We start from the raw sequence: 14057 nt of genomic DNA, 5'->3' as shown, positions 1-14057 counted from the left end.
ATTTAAGTTCAGTGAGTTTATGGTTCCAGTTCATATGGTCCAGTGGAAAAAGTCTCTCGGTCCCTTTCCCATAGTTAATGCACAATGTCGTACCGGCTCACACCTCATGGTACGGTCGGTGGCCGGTGATGTGTTTGATGTAGATGTCCCTGGATCAAAGGATGGTGTCTGAGAATCATAGAATCATAGAATATCAGGGTTGGAAGGGACCCCAGAAGGTCATCTAGTCCAACCGCCTGCTCAAAGCAGGACCAAGTCCCAGTTAAATCATCCTAGCCAGGGCTTTGTCAAGCCTGACCTTAAAAACCTCTAAGGAAGGAGATTCTACCACCTCCCTAGGTAACGCATTCCAGTGTTTCACCACCCTCTTAGTGAAAAAGTTTTTCCTAATATCCAATCTAAACCTCCCCCATTGCAACTTGAGACCATTACTCCTCGTTCTGTCATCTGCTACCATTGAGAACAGTCTAGAGCCATCCTCTTTGAAACCCCCTTTCAGGTAGTTGAAAGCAGCTATCAAATCCCCCCTCATTCTTCTCTTCTGCAGACTAAACAATCCCAGCTCCCTCAGCCTCTCCTCATAAGTCATGTGCTCTAGACCCCTAATCATTTTTGTTGCCCTTCGCTGTACTCTTTCCAATTTATCCACATCCTTCTTGTAGTGTGGGGCCCAAAACTGGACACAGTACTCCAGATGAGGCCTCACCAGTGTCGAATAGAGGGGAACGATCACGTCCCTCGATCTGCTCGCTATGCCCCTACTTATACATCCCAAAATGCCATTGGCCTTCTTGGCAACAAGGGCACACTGCTGACTCATATCCAGCTTCTCGTCCACTGTCACCCCTAGGTCCTTTTCCGCAGAACTGCTGCCGAGCCATTCGGTCCCTAGTCTGTAGCGGTGCATTGGATTCTTCCATCCTAAGTGCAGGACCCTGCACTTATCCTTATTGAACCTCATTAGATTTCTTTTGGCCCAATCCTCCAATTTGTCTAGGTCCTTCTGTATCCTATCCCTCCCCTCCAGCGTATCTACCACTCCTCCCAGTTTAGTATCATCCGCAAATTTGCTGAGAGTGCAATCCACACCATCCTCCAGATCATTTATGAAGATATTGAACAAAACGGGCCCCAGGACCGACCCCTGGGGCACTCCACTTGACACCGGCTGCCAACTAGACATGGAGCCATTGATCACTACCCGTTGAGCCCGACAATCTAGCCAGCTTTCTACCCACCTTATAGTGCATTCATCCGGCCCATACTTCCTTAACTTGCTGACAAGAATGCTGTGGGAGACCGTGTCAAAAGCTTTGCTAAAGTCAAGAAACAATACATCCACTGCTTTCCCTTCATCCACAGAACCAGTAATCTCATCATAAAAGGCGATTAGATTAGTCAGGCATGACCTTCCCTTGGTGAATCCATGCTGACTGTTCCTGATCACTTTCCTCTCCTCTAAGTGCTTCAGGATTGATTCTTTGAGGACCTGCTCCATGATTTTTCCAGGGACTGAGGTGAGGCTGACCGGCCTGTAGTTCCCAGGATCCTCCTTCTTCCCTTTTTTAAAGATGGGCACTACATTAGCCTTTTTCCAGTCATCCGGGACTTCCCCCGTTCGCCACGAGTTTTCAAAGATAATGGCCAAGGGCTCTGCAATCACAGCCGCCAATTCCTTCAGCACTCTCGGATGCAATTCGTCCGGCCCCATGGACTTGTGCACGTCCAGCTTTTCTAAATAGTCCCTAACCACCTCTATCTCTACAGAGGGCTGGCCATCTCTTCCCCATTTTGTGATGCCCAGCACAGCAGTCTGGGAGCTGACCTTGTTAGTGAAAACAGAGGCAAAAAAAGCATTGAGTACATTAGCTTTTTCCACATCCTCTGTCACTAGCTTGCCTCCCTCATTCAGTAAGGGGCCCACACTTTCCTTGGCTTTCTTCTTGTTGCCAACATACCTGAAGAAACCCTTCTTGTTACTCTTGACATCTCTTGCTAGCTGCAGCTCCAGGTGCGATTTGGCCCTCCTGATATCTTTCCTACATGCCCGAGCAATATTTTTATACTCTTCCCTGGTCATATGTCCAACCTTCCACTTCTTGTAAGCTTCTTTTTTATGTTTAAGATCCGCTAGGATTTCACCATTAAGCCAAGCTGGTCGCCTGCCATATTTACTATTCTTTCGACTCATCGGGATGGTTTGTCCCTGTAACCTCAACAGGGATTCCTTGAAATACAGCCAGCTCTCCTGGACTCCCTTCCCTTTCATGTTAGTCCCTCAGGGGATCCTGGCCATCTGTTCCCTGAGGGAGTCAAAGTCTGCTTTCCTGAAGTCCAGGGTCCGTATCCTGCTGCTTACCTTTCTTCCCTGCGTCAGGATCCTGAACTCAACCAACTCATGGTCACTGCCTCCCAGATTCCCATCCACTTTTGCTTCCCCCACTAATTCTACCCGGTTTGTGAGCAGCAGGTCAAGAAAAGCGCTCCCCCTAGTTGGCTCCCCTAGCACTTGCACCAGGAAATTGTCCCCTACGCTTTCCAAAAACTTCCTGGATTGTCTATGCACCGCTGTATTGCTCTCCCAGCAGATATCAGGAAAATTAAAGTCACCCATGAGAATCAGGGCATGCGATCTAGTAGCTTCCGTGAGTTGCCGGAAGAAAGCCTCATCCACCTCATCCCCCTGGTCCGGTGGTCTATAGCAGACTCCCACCATGACATCACTCTTGTTGCACACACTTCTAAACTTAATCCAGAGACACTCAGGTTTTTCCACAGTTTCGTACCGGAGCTCTGAGCAGTCATACTGCTCCCTTACATATAGTGCTACTCCCCCACCTTTTCTGCCCTGCCTGTCCTTCCTGAACAGTTTATAACCATCCATGACTGTACTCCAGTCATGTGAGTTATCCCACCAAGTCTCTGTTGTTCCAATCACGTCATAATTCCTTGACATCACCAGGACCTCCAGTTCTCCCTGCTTGTTTCCAAGGCTTTGTGCATTTGTATATAAGCACTTGAGATAACCTGTTGATCGCCCCTCATTCCCAGTATGAGGCAGGAGCCCTCCCCTCACAGACATTCCTGCCTGTGCTTCCTCCCAGTATCCCGCTTTCCCACTTACCTCAGGGCTTTGGTCTCCTTCCCCCGGTGAACCTAGTTTAAAGCCCTCCTCACTAGGTTAGCCAGCCTGCTGGCAAAGATGTTCTTCCCTCTCTTCGTAAGATGGAGCCCGTCTCTGCCCAGCACTCCTCCTTCATGGAACACCATCCCATGGTCAAAGAATCCAAAGCCTTCTCTCCGACACCACCTGCGTAGCCATTCGTTGACCTCCACGATTCGACGGTCCCTACCCAGGCCTTTTCCTTCCACGGGGAGGATGGACGAGAACACCACTTGCGCCTCCAACTCCTTTATCCTTCTTCCCAGAGCCACGTAGTCCGCAGTGATCCGCTCAAGGTCATTCTTGGCAGTATCATTGGTGCCCACGTGGAGAAGCAGGAAGGGGTAGCGATCCGAGGGCTTGATGAGTCTCGGCAGTCTCTCCGTCACATCACGAATCTTAGCCCCTGGCAAGCAGCAGACTTCTTGGTTTTCCCGGTCAGGGCGGCAGATAGATGACTCAGTCCCCCGGAGGAGAGAGTCCCCGACCACCACCACCCGCCTTCTCCTCTTGGGAGTGGTGGTCGTGGAACCCCCAACCTCAGGACATCGCATCTCATGCCTCCCAACCAGCAGAGTCTCCTTCTGCTTTCTCCCCCCAGACATATCATCTGGTCCACTCTCCGCAATGGTACCTGTGGAGAGAACATGAAAGCGGTTAGTTACCTGTGTCTGTGTTACTGGAACCCGGACATTCCGCTTACCTCTTCTGGAGGTCACATGTTGCCAAGCTTCTTCACTGGCCTCTTGGCTCCTCTGTGCAACCTGCTCTATATCTTTAGAGCTTTGTGCCCCTAGAAGCCTATCCTGAGTTTGGTCCAGAAAATCCTCAGTCTCTTGTATACAACGCAGGGTCGTTACCTGTTGCTCCAGACCTTCAATCTTCTCTTCCAATATGGAGACCAGCTTGCACTTTGTACAGACAAAGTCGCTTCTGTCCTGTGGAAGAGAGACAAACATGGCACATCCAGTGCAGGTCACAACAGCTGAACCCCCCCCTTCCATATCACCTACCTACTATGAGCTTCCTCAGAGACGTTGGCAAGATGTAAGCCTCACTGGGCTCACTCCAGGCGAACTCCCAGGCAAACTCCTGCTGTGAGCTGCTCTGCTGTCCCCGCTGCTCCTCTGCCGCTCAGCTGGTTCGCGAGGCTCTGGCTATTTTTAAACAGCCAGGCTTCCCTGACGCAAACACACAGACACCCTAATGCCCGCCCCCTGCAGGCTAGCAGCCAATCAGACACTCACTCAGGCTCTCTCCCTGCCCTCCCAGCAAACACACGCTCGGATACTTCCTCAGCAAGCAAACACACACACTCGGATACTTACCAGTCCCAGGCAAACTCCTGCTGTGAGCTGCTCTGCTGTCCCCGCTGCTCAGCTGGTTCGCTGCCGCTCAGCTCCTTGAGACCATGAGGTGCCGCATGAGCCGTGCGTAGCGTTGACCGATCCCACAGTTCCGCAGCACATGCTCGTTGCAGGGGTCCCAAGCGCCCAGGGCTCCGACGATCAGGGCATCCATCTGTACCTCGTAGCCCTTCAGTCTCAGGGTGTCGGCCGGGGGGGCGTATTTTTCCAGCTTACAAGCTCAGGCTTCGTGGAAGGCTGGGGTCCCGTTCTCAAAGGAGACTGTGATGTTGATGAGGATGATCTTTTTCTGGGCCTCGTCGGTGACTATCACGTCAGGTTGCAACTGGCTGTCAGTACCGGGGATGGCGCAGTTCACGGTGACCTCCCCCAGGTGCGGTGCGATGGCTTTCAGCAGGCAATTCTGGGTGGTGTTGTGGCCCAGCTGCCAGGCTCTGGAGTGGGGCTTGCAGCTGTACAGGACATGGGGCAGGGTCTTGTTGGAGTAGCCATACTTCCTGCAACGCTTGTCTCGGTTCCTGTGGCAGATGGTTCCATAGAGCGGGACACAGTTGAGCCAGGCACGGTGGATGAACCACCAGTTGGCGAAACGGGTGAAGCCGCCCTGGCGAGGAAGTGGTTGCTGGCGTCCCACTTGCTGGTCCCACTTGAAGGCTTTACCCTGGTCCGATTTACGCTTCAAGGTTTCTATGTACAGTGAGTGGATGGCTGCCTTCAGGGTCCTCTCCAGCATGCCCCTGGTGCTCAGGGTGATGATGATGTTGTCGTCAGACCTGATCTGTGGCACCAGGACACCCAGCTCCTGGCGCTCCTCGCACCACTTCCAGCGGCAGCTGATGCGCTTCCCCAGACGACACGTGGCATTGCGAGCGTGGGACCACAGTGAAGCGATGTTGCGCCCATTCCGTCCGAATTCGCCATCCAGGGAACCGCTCTGGAAGGTGGCGGTGTCTTGGTTGGAGGGGGCTCTGCCGATCCGCTTCTTTGTTGCATCACGAAGGGCATTTGCTGTGATGTTCCTTACCATGGCATCGGGACACATCAGCTGGCAGAAAGCGTGGGTGATCACCGCGATGTGACACAGGTTGCCCATGCTGGGACATTGGCACCACCATGCCTTTGGGCAATGTAGACCAGCTCGTTACTGGCTCTCTGGGGAAGGAACAGCCACTTCACCAGCTGCCGGACGATCTTGTCTGCCTTGTTGAGGGGTACCTTCACCACAGCAAATCCCTTTAGGACGAACGAGATGCAGGGGATCAGGAAGGTGTTCAGGGCATTTATCTTCTGCCACGGTGCTAGCAGGGAGGTGTCGATCTTGGCGGCATCCTGCAAGATCTCCTGGATGGTGTCCTCGGGTGTCTTGCCAGACACAGAAACATGTCGGCGTGCCGAGGTGCTGGTACGCCTGCCCCTCTGCCAGGGGGATGACGGGCTTGCATTGGATCAGGAACCCTGTCATCTGCACAGAGTCCCTTTTGCTGCCATCGATGTGGAGAGTTGCGCACTACTTTGCATTGAAGTGGAGCCCCATCCAATCGGCAGCTCGACTTGTGGCATCTAGAATACGTTTGAGGTTCTCTGGGTCGTCCAGAGGACCAGGTCATCTGCATAAGCCAGGATGCTCACCCTCTCACCGTGGAGACTGAAGCCATCTGTGCCATTGGAGATGGCTCGCTGCATGGCTCCATGGCGAGGTTAAAGATTATGGGGGTGAGGGGACAGCCCTGCTTAACTCCGCTCCGGATTGGGATCTCGGCGGTCTCCCCTTTGACCGAGCGAATGGTGGTGCTTCATCCCTCGTACACCTCTCGGATCACCCGAAGGAAGTTCTTTGGCACTACTCTCCTTTTTTTTTCCTCCTGCAACTGCAAATGTTTCAATGCTCCCCCTATCGTCTCCGTCCCAGAGGCTAGTGAAGATAAGAAGGTGAAAAAACCGCACTCGTGATGAAATGTTCTCTGAGCTCATGCAGTCCTCCCGCACTGAAAGAGCTCAGCAGAATGCGTGGAGGCAAACAGTGGCAAAGTCCAGGAAAGTGGTAAATGAATGCGATGAGAGGAGCACGATGAGAGGAGGCAGAATGCAAGGCTGAGGCTAACTGGGGAGCAAACTGACATGCTCTGGTGTGTGGTGGAGCTGCAGGAAAGGCAGTAGGAGCACAGACCGCTGCTGCAGCCCCTGTGTAACCACCTGCCCTCTTCTCCAAGTTTCATAGCCTCCTCACCCAGACGCCCAAGAACGCGGGTTGGGGGGTGGGCTCCAGGCACCCAACCTCTCCACCCCAGAGGACTGCCCAAGCAACAGAAGGCTGGCATTCAATAAGTTTTGAAGTGCAGTGTTGCCTTGTCCTTCCCTAGTCCCCTCATCCACCACCCCACCCCGTGCTTCTCTCCTCCCCCACCCATCCCGGGCTACCTTGGCAGTTATCCCCCTATTTGTGTGATGAATTAATAAAAAATGCATGATTTTGAAACAACAATGACTTTATTGCCTCTGCAAGTGGTGATCAAATGGGGGAGGGCAGTTGGCTTACAGGGAAGTTAAGTGAACCAAGGGGGAGAGGGGTGGGTTTTTATCAAGGAGAAACAAACAGAATTGTCACATTGTATCCTGGCCAGTCATGAAACTGGTTTTCAAAGCTTCTCTGATGCGCAGCATGCCCAGCTATGCTCTTCTAATCGTCCTGGTGTCTGGCTGCGCATAATCAGCAGCCATGATTTGCCTCAACCTCCCACCCCACCATAAACGTCTTCCCCCTTATTCTCACAGATATTGTGGAGCAAGCAGCAATAACAATGGGAATATTGGTTTTGCTGAGGTTTAACTGAGTCAGTAAACTGCGCTAGCACACTTTTAAAGGTCCAAATGCACATTATACCACCATTCTGCACTTGCTCAGCCTGTAGTTGAACAGCTCCTGACTACTCTCCAGGGTGCCTGTGTATGGCTTCATGAGCCAGGGTATTAAGGGGTAGGCTGGGTCCCCAAGGATAACTACAGGCATTTCGCAAAAAGAAAAGGAGTACTTGTGGCACCTTAGAGACTAACAAATTTATTTGAGCATAAGCTTTCGTGAGCTACAGCTCACTTCATCGGATGCTCACAAAAGCTTATGCTCAAATAAATTTGTTAGTCTGTATTCGCAAAAAGAAAAGGAGTACTTGTGGCACCTTAGAGACTAACATGGCTGCTACTCTGATACAGGCATTTCAATATCCCCAATGGTTATTTTCTGGTCTGGGAAGTAAGTCCTTTCCTGCAGCTGTTCAAACAGACCAGAGTTCCTGAAGATGCGAGCGTCCTGTACCTTTCCCGGCCATCCCACGTTGATGTTGGTGAAACGTTCCTTGTGATCCACCAGTTCTTGCAGCACCATTGAAAAGTACCCCTTGCGGTTTACGTACTGGCTGCCCAGGTGGTCTGGTCCCAAGATAGGGATATGCGTTCCGTCTATCACCCCACCCCAGTTGGGGAATCCCATTGCAGCAAAGCCATCCACTATGACCTGCACATTTCCCAGAGTTACCCTTGATAGCAGCAGTTCAGTGATTGCGTTGGCTACTTGGATCACAGCAGATTTGCCCACTCCAAATTGATTCCCGACTGACCAGTAGCTGTCTGTTTTTGCAAGCTTCCAGAGGGCTATCGCCATTCGCTTGTGAACTGTGAGGGCTGCTCTCATCTTGGTATTCTTGTGCTTTAGGGCAGGGGAAAGCAAGTCACAAAGTTCCATGAAGGTGCCCTTACGCATGTGAAAGTTTTGCAGCCACTGGGAATCATCCCAGACCTGCAACACTACTCGGTCCCCCCAGTCTGTTCTTGTTTCCTGGGCCCAGAATTGGTGTTCCATGGCATGAGCCTGCCCCATTGCCACCAGGATGTCCAAATTACCGGGGCCCGTACTTTGAGAGAAGTCTGTGTCCATGTCCTCATTACTCTCGTCACCGCGCTGCTGTTGCCTCCTAGCCAGCTTTTGCAGGTTCTGGTTCTGCACTTACTGCAGGATAATGCGCTAGGTGTTTACAATGCTCATAACTGCTGCTGTGATCTGAGTGGGCTCCATGCTTGCCATGGCATGGCGTCTGCAGGAGAGCAGAGTTGCAGCGGAAGTGGTGGCTGATGACAAATGCCACAAGAATAGATATTTATAGAGAACGATGAGAGGACATGCAAAGTGGATTCATGAGAGCAGAGTTGCAGCAGAAACGGTGAAGGATGACGGTTAGCAACATGCACATTTCCAGAGGAAGAACACACGTACCTGGGAGCCCATGACAGACAATATGGAGATATTTGCTATTGAGACAATAGCAGCGGAGCAGAGTTGCCGTGGAAGTGGTGGATGACTACGGTTAGCAGTCCTACTACACCATCTGCTGAAAGCAGTATGGCATCCGCACGGGAAAAAAGCTGCGAAATAATTGTCTGCCATTGCTTTCATGGAGGGAGGGATGACTGATGACATGTACCCAAACCCACCTGCAACAATGTTTTTGCCCCATCAGGCATTGGGAGTCTAACCCAGAATTCCAGTGGGTGGTGGAGGCTGTGGGAACTATGGGATAGCTACCTACAGTGCACTTGAGCATGTACTTCATTGTTTTCTTGAATCGTGGCCTGTGTTTTTAGAATATACTTAAAATTAAACCTGTGCTTAAATGATCTGCTGAATAAGGGCCAGGTAATGATATCTGCCATAGAATGTTAAGTTTTAAGACTGATGCTTGAAGAAATGGTGAATTGATTCGGAAGTGGTAGAGATTAATATTTACAGCTACTTTTAACATTCCTTAGCTACAGGTTGATTGGTATTAATCTGCTCGTCAAGTATCTGTCATGATTTAATCATTTTCCAGCCTTCTGTAGGCCTCTTGGAATGCCAGGCAAAAGGATGACATTTTAAGTAACCAATAGAAATAATTTTATCTTTAAGTGCCTTTCCTTGAAATCTGTGCCTCTCTATATTTAAATTATAAAGCGGTTCTCTTCTGAGCATTGCTACTATTAAAATACTGAGAGGCTTTTGAATTTTAATGAGTTTGTGCTATAAATAGGCAGATCTTGTCAGATTACAGTATTAAATCTCCAGTTAAAGTAAGAACCTTATAAGTCACTTGATGCTTTGCTTTTCAATGCACATATATCTCATAGGACAGAAACCCTAACTTGTCTGGCCTTTGATTTTTAGCTTTTTTCTCCTTTGCATTGTTGTTAGACTCAACCTGTGATAATTACTACATTGTTTTGAATATGAAAAACTAACAAACCAAAATTAGTGAAACATGATTTGTGTGGCTTCTGCAGGTTTATAGTGTAATTGTACCATATGTTTATACACTCCCATTTGTGAGTAATCCTGGCTGTCATTAAATATTACAAACAGCAGCTGTTTGTTTTGTAGTCAAAGGACAAAAGGCTTTCACTATGCGTATTTACATGTTCAGGCATTTAAAACTGAAGACTCATAAATCTCTCTTTAAACTTTCTAAAGGGAAAGTGCACTGCATTATGAGAATATCAACATCAAAAAGGAAGACAAGAAAAAATATGAACCCTATGTCCCACGGTATCATGAAGTAATAGTATTACAGGAAGAAAAGAAGGTAATGCCAGTTCATCTATTTACTAGTCTATAACAAATAATTTATTGTGGGATTGAAATCCTGGGATTTGAAGATTGTATAGACAGAATGAACAAACAGATTGCAATTTATATTGAAATATGAAAAAAGACTTTCTTGATGAAAAATCAGTAGCCTGTTCATTGAGCTTTTAGCTCTCACATTTGTTTTCTTCCTTTTGCCTTTTCTTAAAAGTTGCCTTACAGCAGGCAAAATATTTTATTTGAAGGGACACAAGCTTTTTGTTCTTATTGCTAGAAATAATGAAAGGGAAAATATGTTTAAACTGATCTTTTTTGGAATGGCATGGCAAACCTTAAATTAGATGATTAGTAATCACTATTCATCTTAGAAGTCAGCAAGATCCACTAAATATACTTGTACTTTTAAAATAAATTTAGAAGGTTAATTAGAAAAATACCTTTTTGTTATTCTTTTGGCTTTCTTTGAAATGTTTTTGAAATTAATACATAGAATTTTGTAAATCTTTTGTTTTGCATTGCAGAATATTTGAGCCCTTAGAGATGCGTGTGGAAAGAAAAAAGGAAAGTTGAACTAAAACCAGTTATATTAATTTTAACTGTTTATTCTTAGAATCACAGAATTGGAAGAGGCCTTGAGAGGTCAATTAGTCCAGTCCTCTGCACTCAAGGCAGGACTAAATATTATCTAGACCATCCCTGACAGGTGTTTGTCCAACCTGCTCTTAAAAGTCTCCAATGATGGAGATTCCACAAAATCCCTGGACTATTTATTCCAGTGCTTAACCACTCTGACAGTTAGGAAGTTTTTCCTAATGTCCAATCTAAACTGCCCTTGCTGCAATTTAAGCCCATTGCTGCTTCTCCTATCCTCAGAGGTTAAGAATAACAATTTTTCTCCCTCCTCCTTGTAACAACCTTTTATGTACTTGATAACTGTTATCATGTCCCCTTTCTTTTCCAGACTAAACAATCTTCCCTCATAGGTCATGTTTTCTAGACCTTTAATCATTTTTGTTGCTCTTCTCTGGACTTTATCCAATTTGTCCACATCTTTCCTGAAATGTGGTGCCCAGAACTGGACACAATACTCCAGTTGAGGCCTAATCAGCACCGAGTAGAGCAGAAGAATTACTTCTCATGTCTTGCTTACTATACGCCTGATAATGCATCCCAGAATGATGTTTGCTTTTTTTTTTTTTTTTGCCACAGCGTTACATTGACTCTCATTTAGCTTGTGATCCACGATGACCTCCAGATCCCTTTCCACAGTACTCGTACCTAGGCAGTCATTTCTCATTTTGTATGTGTGCAACTGATTGTTCACTCCTAAGTGGAGTACTTTCCATTTGTCCTTACTGAATTTCATCCTATTTACTTCAGACCATTTCTCCGGTTTGTCCAGATCATTTTGAATTTTAATCCTATCTTGCAACCCCGCCCAGCTTGGTATCGTCCGCAAACTTTATAAGTGTACTCTCCATGCCATTATCTAAATCATTGATGAAGATATTGAACAGAACCAAACCCAGAACTGATCCATGTGGGACCCCACTCGTTATGCCCTTCCAGCATGACTGTGAACCACTGATAACTGTTCTCTGGGAACGATTTTCCAACCAGTTATGCACTCACCTTATAATAGCTACATCTAGGTTGTATTTCCCTTGTTTGTTTATGAGGAGGTTATGTGAGAGTATCAAAAGCCTGACTAAAGTCAAGATATATCACATCTACCGCTTCCTCCTAGTGTTACCCTGTTAAAGAAAGCTATCAGGTTGGTTGACACAATTTGTTCTTGACAAATCCATGCTGACTCTCTCTTATTTATCACCTTATTATCTTCTAGGTGTTTGCAAATTGATTGCTTAATTATTTGCTCTATTACCTTTCTGGGTACAGAAATTAAGCTGACTGGTCTGTAATCCCTCGGGTTGTCCTTACTTCCCTTTTTTACAGATGGGCACTATATTTGCCCTTTTCCAGTCTTCTGGAATGTCTCCCATCTTCAATGACTTTTCAAAGATAATTGCTAATGGCTCACATATCTCCTCAGTCAGTTCCTTGAGTATTCTAGGATGAATTTCATCAAGCCCTGGTGATTTGAAGACCTCTAACTTGTCTAAGGAATTTTTGACTTGTTCTTTCCCTATTTTGACTCTGATCCTACCTTGGTAAAAGTTATTTGCTTTATTTCTAAATTTGCTTACACAGTGTGTTTATACTTTCAGAGATCATTTTGAAAATTATAAATGCATTTTAGCATTGCGCTCATTTTTGAGTAGACGCATACTTATTAAGGAGACTTGCATATGTACTAGGTGCACCTAAACATTTTCTACTGTTTTTCAAATATTTGACTGGTTTGAGAAAGATTTCCTGTACATATATAATAGGAAATAGCAATAGAACCAGAAAAAGCTTTCAAATAATAAAAAAAAAATTGTGTGCTCCCTATAAGTCTACTGATATGACCTAGTTTGTATGAAGAAAAGGAGGACTTGTGGCACCTTAGAGACTAACAAATTTATTTGAGCATAAGCTTTCGTAAGCTACAGCTCACTTCATCGGATTGTATAGTTTGTATAGTTAGCCTAAGTTTGAGATTAGATTTATCATATATGAGGATAACACATATATACCATAAAGTCATTTTTTCCAGAGCTTTGGAAGAAGCTAGGATAATTGGTCCTTATTGTAATCAATTATAACTATCCAGAACTGCATTCTTTAGTGAAGCAAAACTCCCCTGGCAGACGTGCCAACTCTGTTTTTTCTCCTTAAACTGTCAGTTTTCGCTACCTTTGCACATATGTGGGAAAATCCTTAGTCTTCAGGGAAATCTCCCTCTGACTATCCTTTCCTATTCTCCCACCTTCAGGGGAAAGAGAGCCAATCAAAGCTGCTGAATGTGTGCATTATAAAGAACTCTGAAATAAATCCAGTAGATTCTGCAAAGATATTTGAGCGAGGATGCAATATAGGAACAATGACAGGTTTCAGAGTAGCAGCCGTGTTAGTCTGTATTCGCAAAAAGAAAAGGAGTACTTGTGGCACCTTAGAGACTAACAAATTTATTTGAGCATAAGCTTTCGTGAGCTACACTGCATCCGATGAAGTGAGCTGTAGCTCACGAAAGCTTATGCTCAAATAAATTTGTTAGTCTCTAAAGTGCCACAAGTACTCCTTTTCTTATAGGAACAATGGGGTTCATGTTAGGAAGGTTTGGGCACTAGAGGCACTTGGGTGGATTTTTATCGGAGAACACTTATTAAATGGAATAAAGCATTAAGATGATTAACAGGAGCAATTGGTTTTTAAAAAAGAATGAAACAAATTGTGCTTTTATGCACGTGAAAGGGTAGAGGGAGTGAGGCTTTGCTAGTTTTTTGTAAATGTCCAAGTAACATAAAATTATGTAGGGCTCTACTGTTGGGCGTCATAAGTTTGAAAATGTTTATATTAGTTACAGTGCTGAGAGGGAAACAGTATTTTTAACCAGAAAACTTTTCAATTTAAGCCTCTGGTGATCAAGATTGCTTCATAATTGCTCAGTGGGATGCCATCTGTCCAATTTTTACCCAGATAGTTTGGTTTTTAGTTTCAGTTTTCGGGGACCTGGCAACCCTAAATGGCACCCAAACCAAAAGTTTGGTTACCGCAGGGGAGGGGGAAGTACTGGGTCATTAACCCGCGCCAGGCCCTGCTCAGCCAGGGCTGCCTCCTACCTGCAGGTAGGCTCCTTGAGATGATCCAGGGAGCAACGCGGGGAGATGGGGTGGGGCAATTGGGGCTGGGCCTTGTGGGAAGAGGCAGAACAGAGGTGGGGCTTTGTGGGGAAGAGGCGGAGCAGGGGTGAGGTATTGGAGGTCCAGTTACCAGCAATTAGGTAGCAACCCTAATTGCACAGGGCCCCTTTGAG

The 14057-nt window shown here is 46.7% G+C and overlaps 1 protein-coding gene across 1 annotated transcript in view; it reads left to right on the top strand.

Annotated features, from left to right (window-relative positions):
* STPG2 (sperm tail PG-rich repeat containing 2) overlaps positions 1 to 14057 on the top strand; it is a 421381-nt gene that overhangs the window by 27994 nt on the left and 379330 nt on the right. The window contains exon 6 of the mRNA XM_043513260.1: positions 10025 to 10136. Within this exon, the coding sequence (XP_043369195.1) occupies positions 10025 to 10136 (112 nt within the window). The remainder of the gene's footprint in view (positions 1 to 10024; positions 10137 to 14057) is intronic.

This window comes from Dermochelys coriacea, chromosome 4 (genome assembly GCF_009764565.3).
Source record: "Dermochelys coriacea isolate rDerCor1 chromosome 4, rDerCor1.pri.v4, whole genome shotgun sequence".
Taxonomy (NCBI): Eukaryota; Metazoa; Chordata; order Testudines; family Dermochelyidae; genus Dermochelys; species Dermochelys coriacea.
The sequence above is the reverse complement of the archived record's forward strand: the minus strand, read 5'-3'. Positions and strand labels throughout refer to the sequence as shown.